Source organism: Diachasma alloeum, unplaced genomic scaffold (genome assembly GCF_001412515.2).
Source record: "Diachasma alloeum isolate Michigan unplaced genomic scaffold, Dall2.0 Dall_scaffold_00256, whole genome shotgun sequence".
In the NCBI taxonomy this organism is placed as follows: domain Eukaryota; kingdom Metazoa; phylum Arthropoda; class Insecta; order Hymenoptera; family Braconidae; genus Diachasma; species Diachasma alloeum.
The window spans coordinates 813198-835117 of record NW_021680401.1 but is presented as its reverse complement, the minus strand read 5'-3'; the positions used below and the strand labels follow the sequence as shown (position 1 = coordinate 835117).

The 21920-nt window shown below is 39.4% G+C and overlaps 1 protein-coding gene across 2 annotated transcripts in view; it reads right to left on the bottom strand.

Annotated features, from left to right (window-relative positions):
* LOC107037602 (AF4/FMR2 family member 4) overlaps positions 1–21920 on the bottom strand; it is a 346232-nt gene that overhangs the window by 6599 nt on the left and 317713 nt on the right. The window contains exons 4-9 of one of the 2 annotated variants that reach the window (XM_015256232.1): positions 16142–16296; positions 11427–16033; positions 11135–11336; positions 8669–8830; positions 5528–5672; positions 226–469 (exon numbers count right to left, since the gene is read on the bottom strand). In XM_015256232.1, coding sequence (XP_015111718.1) covers positions 226–469; positions 5528–5672; positions 8669–8830; positions 11135–11336; positions 11427–16033; positions 16142–16296 — 5515 coding nt within the window. The remainder of the gene's footprint in view (positions 1–225; positions 470–5527; positions 5673–8668; positions 8831–11134; positions 11337–11426; positions 16034–16141; positions 16297–21920) is intronic. The other variant, XM_015256233.2, reaches the window with a different exon arrangement.

Genomic DNA, 21920 nt, shown 5'->3' with positions numbered 1-21920 from the left:
AAGACTCCAACAAGAAAGCTATACATTGACAATAGAATCCCTCAATAAATAGCAGTGGGGACAAAAGCGCTAAAGACAAATATAAAAATAAATCTAACAGAGACAATGAAAGCGCATAATAAAAAATCGTCGCTGACAGCAACTGTAGGGTTTTCCCAGATGGTTAGTACATAAATGTTTATTCGTCAAATGAAAAATCTCATCCCTGTCGGGTACGTGACTCACTTCCTAAATCTTTTTCTCGCTCGATGATGGGCCTCAAGACCATCGGATAGGGACTTGAGATTCTTGATATCAACCTGGGTGAGACCGCCCCCGTTCCCGTACCAACGTACCCAGACTGTCGAGGTGCCTTGGGGCCCAAGTGACTCGACTTTGCCTGGCCAAGCAGGACTTCCCAGTGCCGCACCCCAAACGAGCTCACCAACTTCGAGTTTCCAATTTCCGGTATCTCTCTGAGCCTCGGATACTAGTTTTCCAAATAAATGAATAATTTAGCCTCATTTCCGTGTACATTACAGTGAAACTCGGATTTTAGTAATTAATTTTCTTTGATGAGTTGATGAATTATTGAGGGTAAAATTGCTTTCACGATTTAATGAACCCAAAACCACAAACTCCACGCGAATTTGTTAGGATTTTAATGTTGGAGGTAATGCGAATAATACAAGCTAAATAATGGTGCTGCAAACTTATCAGGGTGACAGTAGAGTTGTGAATAATGCTCGAAATGATGATCTAAAATGTTCAACTAATTCGACCTGAAAAAGACTTCTTTCTTTTCACATGCAGTTGGTCGCGCTATGAGCGCCGCTCCGCCCTTTTTTGATTTTTTAAATTACACTGCAGTAAAGCCTCAGACAAATTTGAAAAACTTGAACATTTCATTTTTAAGGGTCTGGAAGCCCTATCAATGAAAATATCCGCCAAAAATATCATAAGGCAGTTGGATTTTCATATTTTTATTTCGAAACTCCGTGTACCGCGTGTGAGGCGAATTTTCAGAAAAACATGACAACTTTGAGCTTGTATATATTGTTAAGGGTAACACTGAACATGAAAAATCTCAGGGGACTTCTTCAAGCATACGATCTAGATCACTCTTGATTTTCTTTCAGATTTTTCCTAAATCTTTCAAATTTATCATTATGTTGATTTATGCGTTCATAACTTTTGCGCGACCAACGGAGTGTGAAAGGAAGCCACGGGAACATTTCCAAGTCCCGAAATTTTTTGTAACCATGAATTATAGAGTCTTTAGTATTCCTTAGAAGCCTTCAAAAAATGCAAAAGAAGCAAACTCCGGAGAATTTTGAGGAGGAGAAGTAATCGAAAGGGGCCAAATTTTGAAAATCGGTCAAGTGCTGAAATTGCTAATCGATGAGCTAAAAATTGATTCATATTATTTGGTCATACGTATTTATATTATTTGTATTATTTACTTTCTGTATTTTCAACTATTCAGTATTGAAATCGTGAAACGAGATGGGTCATTTCTCCTCGGAGTCCTATTCAAAAGTCTTCAGAAAAATTGATCAATCGCCTTGACGCGGCTCGAGCGTATATATATTGAGAAAAGCGGGGATATTTTGAGACATGTACACGCTTTTATGAGTGAACTAAAAAAGATGATCCTTAACTATAAAGGTCCTTTATCTTATTCGGGAGTGGCTGAAAATGGGCTAAATCATAATGCAAATCTGTGACCTTGTCTCCCAATTTTATATAAAAAATCGTAGGGGTTTATATCAAATGATCTCGCATATCTGGATTATCAATCGCATTTTTTATAATAACAAAGTGAAGATCTCTCGCGTTCATCTTCGGCTCCGATTATAAAGTCACATTCGTCAAATAATACTTTTATCGCCGTGTGACATGCAATATTTTATGTCATTGGGCCGAATCGCTTCGCTCGGTGCAATCGCGGTTCATCGGGCCTGATAACATAAAGCACATTTCTAACTAAGGATCATGTTTTTAGTTCCCTCATAAAAGCCTGAGAATGTCCTAAAAAATTCTCGCTTTTTTCAATGTATATAACTAAGCTCGAAGTGCGTAATGTTTGGAAAAATTACATCAAAGACATCCTGAAGTTCAGTTAAAAGGAGGTTCACACCGGGAACAAAATTTTTCGTTTTTCGAGAAAAAAAATTTTAAATAATATTTTCCGCATGATTTTTCCTCAGGAATCTGACTTCGCCGGTAAAAATTATCTCCGGTCACTCAAAATTAGGAAGTCGATTTTTTAAAATCAAAAAGTTAACAAAAATCTCCAACGTATTTTTTCAAAATAGATTTTTGAATATGATCACAAGTTTTGGCTCCTTGATTATCAAAAACGTGGGAGAAGGTACATTTCGAAATCTATACGTTTATTAAAATTTCTATTGATATCTCAAGAATACAAATTTCTTACCCAAGTATTATGTGTAAATTTTATTTATCAATGCTCACTTCCTGTTTATTGGTTCTTATACATCTACCTAGTCTTTCGTTACTCTATAGTTGACTGAGCTCCTCTCAGTAACCCAGATTTTGCTCGTGAACTTCCTCCTCGAAATTCAAATGGGAGCATTTTTTCTGTACGGTTTCTATTAATTTTTTATTATTTTTGTGGAAATTTATTCATTCTAATTGATACTCATAAAAATTTTCGAGAATATAATCGATCCATTGAAATTAAAGACTTTTTTTGATTCACCAATAAACTTAAAAATGTATCTTCTTCCATATTTTTAATAATTAAGGAGCGAAAATTTTTGATCATCTTCGAAAAACTATTTTAAAAATACGTTGGGGATTTCTTTACGTTAATTTCCCCATTAAAAAAAATCAGATCTCTCATTTTTAGCGCTCGGAGACGATTTGACTTACAAAATCGGATTCCTGAGAAAAAATCACGCGCAAAGTGGTATTTCAATTTTTTTTTTCCGGGTTGAACCTCCCCTTAAGGGGAGACTACTATGAGTTTCAAAAATCGAAGGTCATTGGAGTGAGATTTTTCACACAGTGAAGATCGATTATATATATCTAAAAATGAATAATTAGTGCAAAAAAATAATTGTTTATTGTTAGTTTGCCCCGTACATGCTTAAAGTGTTGAAAATAGTCCAAGGTCTCCAATTTTTGAGCTGCAGAGGTTTTTTTGCAGAATCTTTGAAAAAATGTGTACAATAACAATTACGAGCTAGTCTTTTGAAATTCAACTCCTATACAGCTAATTTCATTTTTTTAATATAAAAACTAGAACCATTCATGTAAAATAAACAAAAAAATGGTTAGTGATGCCGCGAAACACTTTACGAGACAAAACTTTGGCGCGATGATCTCGGTCTCAACGAACATGAAAATCTATTGGTCTCGTCTCAGCCTCGAAATACGCAGTTATCGACTCTCGTGATGACTCCGAGTCAATATATCTCATCTCGGACTCAAGTTTTTCGCGATTTTTAATGTAAATTTCTGATTTTTGTCTCGGTTTGTCTCTTCTCGGTTTTCTACATATGAAAAACGCGAAAAACTGGAAACCGAGATGAGATAAATTGACTCGGAGTCATCACGGGAGGAGTCGATACTGCGCATTTCAAGACTGAAACGAGACCAGAAATTTCCGTGTTCACCAAGACCGAGATAATCCCTCCAAAGTATTGTCTCGTGATGTCTCGTAAAATGTCTCGCGGCATCACTAAAAATATTTCAGAAAGAATCAAGAATATAGTTTAAATATTTTGAAGAACATTTTCCTGGATATCTTACATGAATGGTGCAATTTTTTAAATAATAAAAAAAGAATCAGCTGTGTAGATGTCGAGTTAAAAAAACTCGTAATTCTTGTTGTACACTTTTTTCCAAAAATATTGAAAACAAAAACATTCGTAGGTCAACAAGTAGAGGCCTTGAACTATTTTGTAACACTTCAAGCATCTGCGAGGCAAATGAACAATACACAATTAATTTTTTTGCCCTAATTATTCGTTTTTTGCCAAATATAAATCTCACTCCAATAGCTCGCGAATTTTAAAACTCACAGTGGTCTCCCCTTAAGGGGTAACAGAAGGCCGCCGTATCCCTGAAAGTTTCAAACAAATTTGCTGTGCAAAGTTATTAATATTTTTGGAATCCAAAGCCCATTGATCTTCATCATCGCCTCCTGGAGATTATTGTGTTTTGTTTTCGAAAAATATCGATAACGTTCGGCAGGAAATTTGTTCAAAAATTTGGGAAATTAAGGGCATTCTGTTACCCCTTAACTCCTCTTCCCCTACTACTTCGCTTCTGCTGATCACCAGATGATAACAAAATGAATTCGTGTGCACCAAGCTCGTACAAAATCTCCAACTGTTAACGCGAAAAAGCGACCAGAATTACATTTCCGGTTTGCATAAAAAACAAATGTATTTAATCGATGAGAACCTAAAATGTCTTTCACCTCTTCCGAATCTGGCATGCGGGGAATTTCATGATTTCAATGTACAATTTTCTTTACATTCAATAAATGAGGGATTATCATGACTTGCAAAAAATATGGATTAAAAATGTGAGCCACACCCCGACGGAAATGAATTTCACTCAACAACGTGAATTACTCGTCAATCATCACGTCAGTTACACCAATAGTGTCCTGTTAAATTTTTTCCATCCATCGTGTCACACCATATGACGTACAATCGGAAAAATGTCAACCCAAATTAACCTGCCACTGAATAACGATTATGCTTCATTAAACTCCCAGAAGCGGTGCTGATGAATGAAAAATGGAAATGCGTTTTTTAGTGCTGTACTTACCTTCCTCAATAAATTCTCCATTATATACATTTTTAATCGAGTAAATGGAGTTAGTAGAGAGGAAAATTACTACAAAGTTGAATCCATCCAACGTTTGCAAATTACCTCTCAGTTGAAGGACTTTAATAATCATTTCGAGTCCTCATCAGAAGCTATTAAGTGCGTGGGTGCTTTATGGCTTTTCAGCAGTTGTGAGAGAGTAATGGAGAAACAAGCCAATGCGCATATTACCCATTGAAATTAGTTACAACGAAGCATTTACGCAAATGAAAAAGAAAAATGACTCATGCCAGTGCCACACGAACATGCGAAGGAATAGTAATGATCAAAAATACATTTCCTATGCGAATGGACATTGATTGAATGAACAATTAATGTTGAGAAAAATTGAATCACTGATCGTTTCAATTTTTGCCGGAGATGGCAGAAAACAAAGTGTGAAACTGCGTTCAATTGCCCATTCAATCAACGGAACAACATTTATACTCGACTGAGAGAAAATAGAAAGCATTATTTGTTCTTTCTCGGTTCTCATCGTGAAGCGAAAACTATTTCCAACGGCAGTAAAGCAAGTTGAATGATCTAATAATTTCTGATTCCAACTGATGGTTTAAATTTGAACGAACGATGCTCGCCATTTACCCAGTACCAATAAAACCCCCACATACACTAAATGTTCACTGAAGTTTAGAGTTACAATTGAGTTTAACGACTATGAAATACAATGTATAGTACTGACCATCGTGGTCTTCATGCAGAGTAGAATGCATCGAGTGAATGGAGTCCAGTTTTCGTTTGATTCCACGTCCAATGTGATCCCTCCCCTCGCATCTCATCGTACTCACGACACCCTCGGTTTGCTTCAATGTCTCTGTTGTATAAATCTGTTGGATAATCAACGCTTTGTCAAACCCACATAACACTAATATCTACCATACTCATGCTGATATAATGTGTAAAGGAGGAGAATTAGTTTTCATTCAATTACTGAGAGATGAACTGTCTTTCACGTATGAAAAAATCCTATGCAGAATTTGAACATTTCCGAAGAATTCCAAAAAGTCATTGCCTGAATTTTCAAAATTTTCAAGGTTTTTCAGTGCCGTATGGAGCTGAAAATCGAGAATTACTTGAATATTCAAGAAATTAACTGATTCGTCAATGAAGAAATATACGGAAAATTCATGTAACTTTGTCGTTGAAAATTTCAAGCTTTTTCACTTGAAATTTAAAGAGTAATTTTTTAACAGTGTACTGGTGATGAATATTTGCAATGAGAGAAAAATTTTCTAATACGTAGACCATATTTAGTTGAGAGAAGTAAATTAATTTCACTAACTAAAATCTTAAAATGTTTGCGCTTCACGAAACTCGAATCAATTCTGATTTATCACTGTCGTTCTCCGTTACATCATGAATATATTACATATCGAAATATCGGGAGTGCATAACAAAAAAATCACGAAAACAATAAATACTTGAAGATTGAGGATTCAATTGCGCGATTTGAGTGGATTCATTTGCGACAAAATTATAGATGAGTTCAAGAATATTTTAACCCTAGTTTGGTCACCCTAGGAGGGAAACTCCGCCGCGCGTTATTTTTCTTCAATTACAACTGACACGCTAACCGGAAAAATTCAAAAAAATTTGACTTTGTCAATTGAATTGTCGAAAAAATTATAGTATTTTTTAGAACAACATATTTTCCAAAATTGCTAAAGAAAACAAATTATTTCGGACAGATGAATTATTTTTTCCCATGGTAAATGAAATTGCCCATGACGCGACGTTGCCGGAAACTCGGTAAACGCGCCCGGGCATTGTAGAGTGAATTCGACAACGTTGAAGCCCAAATAACACGGCGGGGAATCCCCGCGGAGGTAACCGAAGTCACAAAGTCGCGTTTGATGACCAGACTAGGGTTAAAGCACGAGAAAAATTACTTATCTCAAGTAAATATCTTTTAGATATTTGAAATTTGTTTCTCAGTGTGTGAAATACTTGTTGAAAACATTTTCTGTACCTGACAGTATAAATGAATTGGTGGCGTGGAGAAGAACTATTAATAATTCAGTAGCGAAGTGGTCAAACGGTTTAATTCAGTTTGGTCTTTATTTGAGTTTTCCAGAAATATTTCCGAATTTAAGGGAGATAGCGAAATTTTCATAATAACCTTTTTTGTAGAGCGAATTGAGTGCTGCTAAAAAGGTTGTGAGAAAAATTTTGCTATCTCCCTTAGATTTCGAGATATTCATTGAAAACTGGTCTATAGCCAAAATCGACTTGAACCATTTGACCACTTCGCTACTGAATTAATGAGTAATGATCGCATAATCTACATGGAATAAACTGCCGTCAAATTAAGATTCAAAGAAACCTTTACGAATGGAAATAACGATTAATGGGCTCCACGAAACAGTTCTGAACGAAACCAGACTTGAGACAAAGAACAGAAATATTGAATTGAAAATCATGCAGCACAACAATACTCATCCAAAATTAATTTTTCTGTAAGAGCTATGTTTATTTCTCAGAGGAGAATACGTGAAGAGCAATGATTTTGAGACTTGCATTCCTAGAGCGAAAAGAAAGTAAAGAATGTTCGATTTTATTTCTCTTGGGAATTTCTTGGAAATTGAAGGAAGAAAAATGACATGAAAAACTAATTTGAATAGTGTTTCGAGCCAATGGAATGTTTCACTTCTGACTTAGCTCATGTTTGTATTATTGATTTGTTGAGACATGCAAAGGTCAAACGCAAACGTTTTTTTACACATGCTCATTATTGGGGTTATTTTCGAAGAATTGCCAATTGTTATTCTTTGAGCATGAATTTATTTTGAGTCATTTTGATATTCCATAAAAAAAATCAACGGATGATTTCTGAATCCTTCCGTCAATTACAAAATTACATTATTGCAATGTATCAATAAGGAATTTTTAAATAATGTGAAATGCTACAATTGTGAATAATGTGCTCGCTAAGAAATAAACAAAAAGTGTTAAAATAATTCATATTAACCAATTACAAACTTAATAATACATCTAAAATTAGTCATTTCAATAATTCTCAATAAAAAAATGAAATCGTTTAAAAACCTTATAAACAATATAAGCTAAAAATCTCGATGTAAATAATTTCTCGAGTATAATTAAAATTTACATGGAATGAAATTGATTCGAAAGAACGAAAAAACAATACGTGAATTTAATCATCGTCAACCGATGAATCATCAGTTTCATCGTCCGACTGATTCACGTAAATAAATTGATTATTAACAAATTGATTAACAAATGGGTTACTCGCTAGATAATTAACGACAGTTGTGCCACTTGTGTTACTTTTACAATCATACAAATGTGGGTAGAGTCGAGTTGATAATGGAAAGTTGAAAACTTTCTGATTACCAACAGCTGACGATAGATACACTCCTTCATTCCGAGTTACCAACGACTTTTGTTCCAAGTTTTCCGTCTCAGACCCATCATCATTTCTGCATTTGTATGATTGTAGCTCCTGTAAGCCAACATTTGAAACTTGTTCATCAGTTAAACGTGATGAAGTTAGCTTATTATTCGAAATTAGTGTATAATCAGCGTGGTCTGGCACAATACTACGGTGATTATGATGATTATTTTGATTTTCAACGGTGTAATTATTATCACGATTAATGACAGATGAATAATGCCCATTGTCAGAGTCACTGTATTTCCATGATTTTCCAATTATTCCAATTGCATTGACTGTACAATTTTGTGATGACGTGTCCATGTGCTCCTGTGATTCGTATGTGTTATCAGGGTGTGTCGTATCGGCTTGCTGGTGCATATCTACTAAGGTTAGATGGTGGGTACTTGGTTTGACGTGGTTACCAACCTGTATCCCAGTTGTCACGGTTGATTCAACGTAAGTTTTGCCGTTTAGACCGGGCTGATTCAGGGTTATTTCCTTGGCTATGCCCTGGATTCGCCAATCGTCTGTTGTGGCCTGAATGTCACCCGAGTCCGGCTCGCTGCTGGAGATGCAGTGGACCATGGGCTGGAAATTAATATTCTTATTCGTTAGTACAATTTATTCTAGAGGAAGTTTCACAGCCCTTTCCATTCTGAAAATCTAGGGGAAATATTTATCCCGTTTGTTAAACTAAAAAATCTCCGAAAATAGTACATTTCGTCACTTGTGCGTAAAGTGAAATTTTCCGACTTCCCAGATTGTGGTGAAAAATAGGGTTCGACACTCGTGAGGAAAAAGTTCTTTGTCCCTTGGAAGGGTAGCGCTCGCTGAAGGCATACACCTCCCACGGGTCAGAAAAAATTTTTATGTGATACCTGCCTCAAAAGTGCACTTTTCGAAACGGCTTAGTGTGCGGAAAGCGGCTGTTTTCCGCACACGCTCTTGAACTTTATCCACTCGTGCACAAAAACAACCACATTAGCCTCACTATCGGTCCGTTTACGCACTAGTAACACAATATACTATTACGCACTCGTATCAAAATATACTATTCGATACTTGTAACGAAATATACTATTTTGACACCGCTGCTACGTTCACCTCGTGTCGAAAAGTGCCTTTTCGTTTACTAGTAAACGAAAAAAGGCACAGTTCGCCACTCGCTGAACGTAACATCACTGTCAAAAACTAGTGTTCGACACATGTGAGACAGGAATATTCAGCTCGTGTGATTGGCAGCCCTCGGTTTCGCCTCGGGCCGCCAACTTCACACTCGTGAAAATTCTGTCTCACTCGTATCGAAATATACTATTGTATTACTAGTGCGTAAAGTTGTACTTTTTTGCAGGAAAGCGCAACACATCCTATTTTTTGAAACACCTGCGGAGTTCAGTTTTCGGGGGTGCAGTATGGGTGCAGTATATTTCAATACGAGTGCGAAATAGTATACGGTGTTACTAGTGCGTAAAGTTCCACTTTTTCACACGCACGTGTAACACATCCTATTTTTTGTGGTCACTGCCGACTTCACCGTTCGAAATGCTAGTGGGGATAATGTGATTGTTTTTGTACGCGAGTGCGTAAAGTGAATTTGTAGTGCGTAAAGCGAAGCTATGTTTGTTTTTTTGCAAGGAGTGCGTAAAGTCACGGTCATGCGTGAAGTAAATTTAGAGTGAGTAGAATTTACTTTACACACGACCTCTAAATTTTACGCATGTCATGCGGAAAGCAAACACGCTAAATCGCCCCGAAAAGTGAATTTTTCAAGCAGGTGTTACAAAAAATGATTGAAAATACTCGTATTTCATGAGTATTTAAATTGATGGTGATGTACATTTGAGCTCTCAAAAATAATGATTTATATGTAAATTTGGTAAGTGTCCGCAACATTTAGGAGAATTGAAATCGGAGAAAAGTATCCAAAAATGTTGTGACTCTCAGAATGAAAAGGTCTGTTCTATTATGTTATTTGGAGAACAATAGCTAATCTGAAACGATCAGTGCTCGAACCCCACCCGGGATTGAACTGATTCACATATTAATGGTAGGACACATGAAATATATATTGGAATGGGACTTTTGTCCTCTTTAAAACCTAATGTAATTTTCCTGAATTTACCAAGTCCCTATTATTTTCATATACAAGTTATATACGAGTTATTACTGAATTTTATTCGCTCAATCACTGGTATTTGACGACTCTCATTCGTTCGAACACTGAGCGAAACGTCCTGCAATAATTTGCGATAGCCGTTTCTCCGGAAAATTATTGAAGGTTCTCGAAGAATTACATAGTAATTTTGCACATAGTAATTTTGGCGCATATGAAAAAATTTTCTCAACAATTGAAAAGCACACGGCGATGAAAAAATGAATTCTACCAAATTTGCAAATCTTGAACGGGTCAACGTGATCAAATTTGTAAATCGACAGCGTTCTGTGACTAAAATATTGCTATCTGTTGTGTTGGATTAATGTCACCAAAAAATGAATTTGATAGAGAAAAAAATTAATGCATTTTTTTACGGAAACTTTTATGCAATTGCGTTCATGAGAAACTACGTGAGTGTATAAATATAAGTGCATAGTATAGTATATAAAAAAATATAGAAAACAGAAAAGTCGATTATTTAAAAGAATTTTTTCCGGTAAAATACGGAAAAAAAAAATTTTGAAAGATATTCAAGTTTTTATTATTGATGATATAAGGCGCCAAAAAATCTACAGGGGCCAAAAAAGCTGGTGCCAAAATATTTGGCGCCAAAACTACGACGGCAAAAAAATTACTCTGCTTACTGTTGCCCACTCCACCACTGAATCGTACTTGTCACATTGACAAAAAAGAAGACTCAGTTTCTAAACCCTTTCTATTTACTCAATTTAACTCACCGTTGATGACGAATGGTGCCGAGCACTAATCGGCGGCGCAGGCGAAGCTGCCCCATGGGTCGTAGTATCCACAGCAGGACTGTTGGACCTCTGACTATTACCCGGACTGTGGGTCGTGGTATCCGGTGGTGAGCCTTGCCTCATCAATGCCGACTGTCCCATATTGGCTTGATTCCCAGCTGTTTGCGTTGACACTGAATGCCTAAACATGAAAGTGCTAAATTTTCCACTCTGTCGTATTTTTTTAACATTCCCACTATTCCCACCACCCGAAGTACTATTTAATACGAACTGTTGTTGCGTTTGTTGATCGATACTCTGTTCTGACGACGGTGAACTAATAGTGCTCTTTGGTGACGTTGGTGACTTTCCCTGGATCATTCCAGCGCTCAGAATGTACGACTGATTGTGATCGAGACTCAGAGACGGATCGACATTTCCATTGCTCGTTGCGACTGTCTGAAAATCTGGAATCTGATTATTCGAGACCATGGTCGTCTGCTGTTGTACAATCGTGGTATTCTGTTGAACAAATGTCGTATTCTGCTGGTTTGACGCCGACGAGACAGCTAAATTCTGTGCAGTGGCGCAGGGGACCATGAGGGTCTGTCCATTCATCTGAATGAACTCCTGTTGACCCTGAATATTAGTCGGCCTCACTTGAGATGTATTGAAGGTCACCTGCTGATTGGGGCTGACATTAGCAACAATCGGACTCAACTGATTCCCAAAAGAAGTCGTTCCATTGACGAGAAACTGTCCACTGTTTGGAGAGAGGAACTGCGCGCCTGGACTGTGCTGCTGAATGATCTTGCCACCCCCCGCTTGAGGCGCTCTGATGACCATTCCTGCAGGTCCAGCTGCGAGGATACTCTGGCTGGGACTGAAGATGTTGGAATGGCTCTGCACCGGCGTCAAAACGTTCTGACCATTGACATTCTGAATCTGGAGCTGCATCCCGAGGTTGCCAGTGTCCTGCAGCAAAGTCGCAGTTCCATCAGCAGACATCACCATGCTCCCCAAGCCTGGCACAATGAACTGCTGGATAGTCGGAAAGTTCTGGACCATCCCAGTTGCGCCATTCAGCAAATTAACCGGTTGCAAGAGGTTAATCTGCTGCGTTGGTTGTGGATTGGTGATGATTTGTTGGGTGTTGAACTGCGATGTGGCCCCAGCCTGTCCATTCATCACAAGTTGTGCAGGTGCCCCACCCTTCCCAGGTACTATCGTCAACGCCTGGAGCATTGGCCCCCCAATACTCTGCGTCTGGAAGTTCTGCTGAGCAAAGTTCGATTGAGACTGCATCAGCATCCCCGTGTTCTGTTGGGACGAGGCAATATGCAGCATAGAAGCCACTGTCTGTGTATTACTCTTTCGTTTCTTGTAGACCTTCTTCTTGCTCATCCCCGTCTCCGGTGATAGCAGCGCCGGCTGTCTATTCACAATGCTATTAGTACTAACTGTCCTAGTCACATCCTGATTCGCCTCGATAATTGATTGTGCATTCTGGAGGACGTTGCCAGTGGCAACTGTTAAATGAGGTATTTGAACGTTCTGTCCAATTCCATCCATAGTCATAACACTTGGCTGAATGAGCACAGGCGTTTGAATAGTATTGACGAGAACAGTGGGTTGACCAATCACCTGTTGCGCTACACCAACAGCGGGTATTACTTGGCTGACAGCCCCAGTAACACTGGTTACCATTGGTGAGACTGACAATGGAGGCATTGAACTGGCGTTTGAGATTATCTTGGGAGGGGGTGGAGCCATGACTCCACTAATTCCTGTGCCAGTACTTGCCATTATCAGTTGACCACCGCTGGATACTAAGATGTGACCTGGGGGGAGGGTTGACGCAGCTGAGTGCTTCAACATTCCTGTTGACGTTAATACATTGTGAACTTGGACATTCGACTGTTGTTGTTGTTGCTGGTGTTGTTGTTGCTGCTGATGTTGTTGTTGTTGTTGTTGCTGATGTTGTTGCTGCTGCTGTTGCTGTTGTTGCTGCTGATGTTGTTGTTGTTGTTGCTGTTGTTGATGCTGCTGCTGCTGTTGGTGATGATGATGCTGGGTTTGATGAGTCTGATGATGTGGCACGGTTGAGCTTGCACTCGCCTGAGGTACTTGAATACTACTAACAACACTCTGCACCATTTCCAGTGGAGACTTGGAAATAATTGTACTGTGCGTCTGACCGTGACTGATTGGAGTTGAATTCGTTGGATGCACAATGGCTGACGTGACGATGCTCGCTGGTGTTGCAGACTGATGCTGAGGTTTAGTTGACAGAATATTCGGAATCGCGGAATTGGGAATGCCCGAGGGCGTATTGATCGATACAGTCGCTGTATTAGCTTTGCCAGCTAATACCGAGGTTATTGTGTTGGAGCTGAATGTGTGACCACTGGCCATTGTTGTGATTACCGTGGAATTACTGAAGGGGATCATTGGCAAACGCACAGAGGCAATGGTGTGAGGGTGGGGTTGATAGCCCTCGGGTGTTTGTTGTCGTGCTGCAGACTTTTTTGACAATGGGGGTGAAGGATTTTCGGAGGGGATCGTCCTTTGGGGAGACGTACTCGGCGATAAAGTACTCGATGCTGAAGTTATGGAGAGCGGTTGTTCTTGATTTTGATTGACTGAAGACTGGGATGGTTGTTGGCTGACTGGTGTCAATGATTGCGGAGGAACTTGATTTGAATGGGGGGTTGGGGGTTGAGAGTAACTGTGAGGGGTCGATGGTTGTGATGAAATGAGACTTTGAGGTGTTGCAGGCTGGGAGATCCCGGATGCTGACGAGGAAGGAGTGTCAGAGTTCGCTGGACTATTTGTGCCGATTGGTGATCCGTGACTTGTGCTGATGGTTCCACCTTGGATCGGTCTCGAGTCCATTTGCTGGTTCATCGAGAATCTTTCATTGAAGGTAGACGACGTCACTGGGTCTTGATCCGTGTGCAGCAGGTACTGACGATGCATCTGCTGTTTATACTGGTCCTGCACGTACTGAGTATCACCACTGGTCACACAGCCCTGGCATGAATTGTTGTCGGAGTCATTGGTATTGCTACCAACTGACGTTGGAGTCATACTGCTGTGGACGACCACAGGTGATGTCGCGTGATTCTTCACTGAGTTTATTGACGAACTGGTGGGACTCGTTGCTGAGGAAGGCTTCTGTTGTGGAAGATAACTTGAGGGATTCGTTGGGTGGTTAGTCTGCACGAGTTTTGGAGTGCTCATCATCATCTGCGAACTGCTGACTCCAGTTTGCCTGGATATCGTGCTGTTTAGCAGAGCAGTCTGTTGAGCTAGGTAACCACTGGGATCCTCCAGGAAGCTTGGCGAATTACTGACTGTTGAGCCAATCTGATTATTCGATTGGGATTTGTCAAAGTCATCCCTCGGACTAGGGCTAGATTGTTCGACGTTGTTGCTTCTAATTTCTGCTATGTGATGTCTCTGTTTTTTGGCCATGGATTTACTGGGCTTCGCCTTCTTCCTGGCCACTTCATCCGGCCAAGTTGGAGTTGGAGGAATGTGATGATGAAGAGGAGGTACTCGATCCATGGTGTTGCACGTGATGTTCTGGACTGATACTGGGGGTGATTGGTGAGAAGGCTGGATGGTACGGTTTTGCTGCCACATTTGGGCTCGTTGGTTGAAATGGACATTATTAGGCTGTCCAGAAGGTACAGTAGCTCCCATAGGGGACTGAACTTCAATAATATTTCCACTCGTCGGACTTCTCCCAGCTTGACTCACCAGCATGTACTGCTGATGTCCCTTGATCTCCATATTCGCACCCTTCGACTGATCACAACTTCTCTGGAACTGCACCTGGTGCTGACTATACATTCTCTGCATATTATCGTGATTTATATTCTGCAAATTTCCATTCTGCACGTGATGTCTCTGCATTCCGTGATTATGCATTAGCAACTGCTGCTGAGATATCTGCTGAGACATTTGCTTGGTATTGATGTCCTCCTCACCGATACTAGGTGTTCGATTATGCCTAATTTGAGATTCCGTTGAATTCATACCCGGCATTATCGATCCATTCGGCTGTACAATATCCACATGATGGTTCATACCCGAGTTATTGTACTGTTGTTGCTGATGCTGAAGCTGCATATGAAACTGGTCATGCGTTTGATTTTGCATCATGTGTTGATTCTGATTCTGCTGATGTTGCATGGAGTGCTGATGGAACTGATGCATCTGGGGGTGCAATGGACCCTGTCCCGAATTCGGATTTTGCATGTGATGAACAAAATTCTCATTCCCATGATGATTATTGTAATTCGTAATTTGTTGCTGACTAGCGTCCTGGGAATTGTGTTGATGCTGTTGAACATTGTGCTTCTGCATCTGCTGCAGATGAATCTGTTGTTGATTCATGTGCTGCTGCTGCTGCAACGTGTGCACAGACTGATCGTTCATCTGATTAACGTAATGAGAATTCTGTTGATGATTCAACTGATTCGATATAACGTTCTGATGATGCTGCTCCTGCTGTTGTTGCTGCTGTTGCTGCTGCTGTTCGTGCAGAATCTGCATCTGTTGCATCTGCTGATTGTGAATCGATTGCCCCTGGTTTTGCTGCTGATACTGCGATATGTGTTGCTGCATCAACTGCTGTTGCTGCGCTTGCTGTTGCTGCTGTTGCAGTATCATTTGCTGCTGTTGTTGACTCATGTTATTAAAATTTGTACCCTGCTGATTCATTATCAACGGATTACCCATCAGCATACTTGTCATATTGTGTTGATTCAGTCTCTGTTGGTTATTCCTCACTACACAACCATTCACGTCGAGATTCGAGGGGGAGCTCAATGATTGATGGCCTATCTGCTGGCTATTCTGCTGAATCGGCAGAGCAGTTATTGGCCACACCTAAAAAGATTGATTTATCAATTGTTTTTTACCCCCTATTCGTCTGGGGATGACGCGGAGTAATGCGTCTTTTAATTGATGCAGATAACTTTTTTCATTAGAACATACCTGTGATCCGTTGTTCGATGGTAAACTCTGAACCCCCGTTGAGCCCGCCACTGCAATTGCTCGTTCTCTCTGTGCAAGAAGTTGTGACACTGATACACCCGAGTAGATATTTCCCACACTATTCAACTTTCTTTTCTTCTTCTTACTCAGGCCATCTGGAAAAATAAAAAAGTGAAATTAATGGCTTTCCTTCGATTAATCAAACGATGATTGACAATCCAAGAGATGGATTGTTCGCGCTGAGGGAGTCTCAAGGAACATAATGATCCGCTGGAAATAGCATTCTCATCAGTATTCATGAATGCCTGAGAATCCTTCAATGTAATTTAGTTTACACATAAACTCGAGAATAATCGAAATTCCAAGGCGAGTGAGGGAAGGAGGACTCGCAAGCGTAGTTCGTAGAACAGTTGTGGTAGTACAGAGGAAAATCACGTTTCGAATACCCTCTATTGGTAGGAGCAACCCTTTTGTCACCGGCGCTCAAACAATCCCTTGAGATTAATTAAACCTCCAATACACTGGAAATTTCGACAATACCGTAATTGGGTGACAAAACAATTAGGGAAATTATCAGGTGATATTCAGACATGATTTACAATACGATGTAGTGTTCAATCTTCAATTGATGACAAATGAAACGGACGAAAGAGTTAATTGTTTCAATATATTGAGAGAGTAATCAGCAATTATTGGCGAATAAAGTGGGTATCGTGCTCAATTAGAAAAGGGTAACACGAGTGAGTCTCTTATCCGCATGCCTACCACCAGCGATAATTATTCTTCCGTGAGAAGGGATGATAAGCCGTGAAGAGGGGCCTCGGTGAACGTAATGAATCTCGTTCCAACGGCGCACGTCCTCGCCTTTCTACTAACGCAATTCACCGCGATAACCCCCGAGGGTGGTAAAATGACTCTGCGGGGATGAAGATTTCCGGTTGAATATCGCGGTGTGGGGGGGAGGGGGTGGGTCAATTTGCAGCTGATGCACAGCGCGGTTTATCCGTCGGAAAAAAAATCCCAGTGACATTTCAAGTCCTGTTAATCCAAAAAGTAATGATGAAACTCCTCCGTTTAACCGTGTATGTACTCTGAAATGATGGATTCCTTATCCACAATATTTAAGGAACTGTATCACTGCATTATCCCCCACAATTTGAATTCACTCGTTGCTAAGAAAACAACAAATATTTAGACACAACTACAATGCTCAGATTATTCAGCAATAAATCGGTTAATTACGGATGATTGGTGTAATCGTTGATGAGATTAATCGCAATCCAACAGTGACAGATTGATATCAATATCAATAATCAGTATCATGAGTATGTTAGAGACAGGTGTTAACCTGATGATACAGTCGTTGAGACTGAACGAAGTCAAGTACAAGAGCGCAGGCGCTTGTAATATGGGTATCATGAAGGCGCGCGCACTTAGAAGTGGAATCAGAACAAAGTAGAGGTACACCGTGGTGGTGGTTTTACGTCCGAGTATCGTCCATCCCCTAGGAGTGAACGATCTTGCTATAACCCACCACCATCCCTCAAAAACCCCCTCCCCACCGCGTTAATCCCCACCGGTTGAAAACCCCTTCTACACTGTGTTATGCCGTTGTAGACTCCACTTAATATAAAGATTGAACGCCACTCTCGTTGCCCAACCAAATTAACCCTTATCATCGTGTTTCTGGTATACGACTAGTCAACCGTAACGCAATTATCCAGGTGTTGGTATTAATATTGATAATTTACTATTTAACTCTACTCTCTAACTCTGTCTAATCGATCGGATCAGTGGCATTAGACGAGGTGTTGAAGCATCATTAATCATCATAAATCTCCAGGAGAATTGATCACTCATGAATGATGCATGATAACCTAAATCAACAATCCTCCATTAACCAACGGTAATTCATTCCTCTCGAAAAACAACAGCTTTCACCCAACATTTCCCCTTCGCCGCCGGGCCAAAAAGCCCGGAAAATTGATGAACACCCGAGTGAATAAAAATTCCCGTTACATCCCGAACAAGTGGAGTTTCATGTCAATTGAAATCTCCAATTGCGCAGACGCACGTTGAAAAAAAAACGGGGAATTGGTAGGGGGAGAGAGGCGCAGGAAACCGCGGCGCAGGAATCAAAACCGGACAAAGAAAGGGCATTGGAATAACCCCACCCCCACCCCCGTTTCCTTCCGTCCCTCAATTTCATCCTCCTAAACCCAAACCACTTCATAAGCCTCAATAGTTCTCATATTCTCGTACAAAATTAACCTTTATCAGCGTTTGTTCGTTGCTGCGAAGAGCCGTTTTCCAACTGAGCTTTTCCATTAAACCCACCCAATCCTATTTTACCCCCCCCCTCCCCACCTCAATACTCATTGCCATCCCTCTCACCCGTTCCTACCACCACAAACTGAGAGTGACGCGCTGGCACTCACTAGTGTTTCAGTGGAATTCCTTCTCTACCTCCCGGGACTTATTGATCGCTTGGGTGCGATAAGAAGACACGAGCTGGCTGATTGGTCTCCTCTCTTCAAACTGGGAAGTCGTGCGCAGAGAAGCAGAATGGGACAGTGGGATTTTTTTGCGAAGGAGCACAGAGGGTGAGAGAGGGATGAAACGAGGAGAGGAAACGGGGAGAGAGATGGAAGAGTGAAGGGAGGGTAGGAAGGAAAAGTGCAACGGCTTTTCTGACTAGAAGTGCCCTCCCACCCCCGTAAAATCCCAAACCCCAGAGGCTATCCCAGCGTTGAAACTTGAGTATACTCCGGCGGCTTGAGCTTTTTTACTCTTTTTTACCTCCAGTTTGAAGGAGGATATAGAATAGAGCGAGCGAGAATAAACGGACAATCGACAAAGGAGATCCGATAACGAGGGCACCGAGCTTTCTTCATGGATTCATTCGCCCTCGAATGAGGATAAAAAGGAATGATAAGATGCTGACATTCTTTTATCCGGGGATAATATCAATTCTGATTGAAGCCGATGGTGAATTCAATAATGATTAATCTAGCATGAGGGGATTTTTTTTATTACGGTTTATTGAAAGAGTTCATCCCGAGTGATTGAATTTGAATTGGAAGGGGTTTCGGGGAAACTTAATTAAGGAAAATGTTTTGATGGGGAACATAAAAGAGATTTTTGTAGGATAACATAGGGGGGAGTTGTCGAAGTTTTTTTTTATGGAAAAAAAACCTTTGTTTCAAATCCTCAAATGCCAGAATTTGCTTCACCACAGCTTTCACAGCGGTTGGTGTGCCAACTGTAGCCATAAAAAGCACATAAACCGCTTTCCATAGCCGTATGCTTTTATTTTAGTCCGGTGGTACTCGTGGAGAGTTGAAGAGACCCATACACGAAGGGGTTAAAAGCACCGGAGTGGAGAATGGAGGGAAAAAAATACAAACCCATGCGCATTTCCCCGGTGTCACAATCCCCCTTTTTCCTTTTTTTTGTACTTGTTTTTTTTTCTTTTTCAAAATCCATATCGTTGTACGTGGTTGGACTGGTTTTTATATCGTTGGAAAATTGGAATCGAAGCGGTGGAGTAGAGAGTTCACTCCTCCAATCCCTCCAGTGACGGAAGAGTGGGGGGAGACATAGCGCAGTGGCAAAGTTGAAACGAGACCATAAAACACCATAAACACTGTCGCCCTGTCGAGCGTAACACGAAACAAAGCTGACGTTAAAAGTGAGAAGCGTGTGTGCGTATTTATGGTTTTTTTTAACAAACCCACCGACGATATTGTGAGGGATCGATAAACGTTGCACATGCGGGGATATGGGGAGAGAGTGTTTGAGAGGAGGAAGGGAGAAGGGTGGGTGTAATTAAAAAGTTGTAACGGCCCCTGATAAATCTCTCCGGAAAGTTTTTTTTTCTGTCGTTGTTTTAACGATCGGAATGATGAAAATACGAGGAAAGGATAAAAGAGGCGGAAAGTTGAAGCTTCTTGGGGTCTTGGGGTGCAGAGCTAATCGACTCAGTTCAATCGTCGGGGGGGCATTTGTTTGGACGGATAATCTCTGGTAATTTCTGATTCTTTTGGCTTCAGGAATAATTTGGCGGAGTGCTGGAACATGAGGGACGAGGCTTTTTTACGTCATCTTTAATCACTGTTCAACATTTTTCATGACATTTTTTATACAATTTCTGGATGTGTACATTAAGTGACCTTTCCACTAAAATTTAAAGAACATTCATCATTGGAAATTTATAGAAATCAGCAAAGTTCAAAATATATTGTATAGTATATTGTGCACCTAGAAAAATGATTTATTTGAATCAAATAAAGTTTATTTAAATAGGGCCAAATAATTTTTTTTTTTAATTAGATGAAAAGTTCTATTCGAAGTTTTGTTTATATTAAATAAATGTTTTTTTTATTATCAATGCATTCTTTGTTTATACCAAATAAACAATTTTCTCATATTAGGAAAATTTCTTTATTTGAATGGGAAATTTTGAAAGGTAATTTTTTCTTTAAACTCAATAAATATTTATTTGCTAGTAATAATTTATTATCCTTTGAGATGGTAATCAACTCGAAAAATATTGAGCGAAAAACATGCAACAATTATTAGGGGTTGTACATACATCACGTAAGACATTTACGGGGAGAGGGAGGGGGAGAAATTTCTGTTACATGGTTTCACTAGCAGGGAAATGATGATGAAAGAAAAAACCGGGTTAAGTCGGTTTTGACTATTGACCAATTTTTGACGAATATCTCGGAATCTAAAAGAGATAGAACAATTTTTGTCATGACCTTTTTTGTAGAGCCAATTGAGTGTTATAAAAAAGGTCATGAGGAAAACTTTGCTATCTCTCTTAGATTCCGAGATATTCACCAAAAATTGGCCAAAAGTCTAAATCGACTTAACCCAGTTTACCGTTTCCCTACTGAATTAGATCAGAACGATTCTAGAAAGCTCAAATCTTCCAGATTTCACGTTTCCTGAATTCGATTCATACAACCTTTTTCTACATAACCCACGAATATTGTTGAAACACACTTTCGAAATTCTTTCACAAAATAATGTGATTTTCTTAAAATAAAAAAATTATTTATTTGAAATAAATAAAATTATTTTTCAAATTTAATAAAAATTGTATTCAAAATAAATAAATTGTTCATTTAATATAATTAAATGCTTTTTCTTTAAACAAGTAAACAAGTTTATTCATTTGTAAAAAAAATATTCTTGAAATGAGTACAAAATTTCAAATAAAGATTTTTATTTGATTCAAAAGAACCATTTTTCTGGGTGTAGCATAATCATCTCATAATTCAACCCAACTGTAATATTTGGAGATGGAGTGGACCACCTGAGAATGACTGGCCTGGAGAAATACGCTCCTAAAAAAATTAATTCTTCTCCCAAGAAAATGATTCCTTGGCAAAAGTAATTTTTTTTCTCAGTGTAAAAAGCTTTTAACACTTTTTATCCCGAACAATTTTTTATTTATTCTCTGTCCATAATATTTCTCGAATTTTATATCACGGAAAAAAAAACCTGACTTGAATATAAAATCTACTTGAATCAAGTATATTTTATATACACTCGAATCAAGAATAAAATATACTTGATAATTATTAATTATTCAAGTATTTTATATAATCAATTGGGGTATAGCTCCTCTGACACTCGGTGCATCGTGCAGCTGTATTATATGATAAATAATTAAAAACTCGTTCGTTATAAAAATTTTCCATCGTCACAGATTCGCGGACATAAGCGATTTCCTGAAAACTCCATTGAAGGTAAATCAAGATCTCAT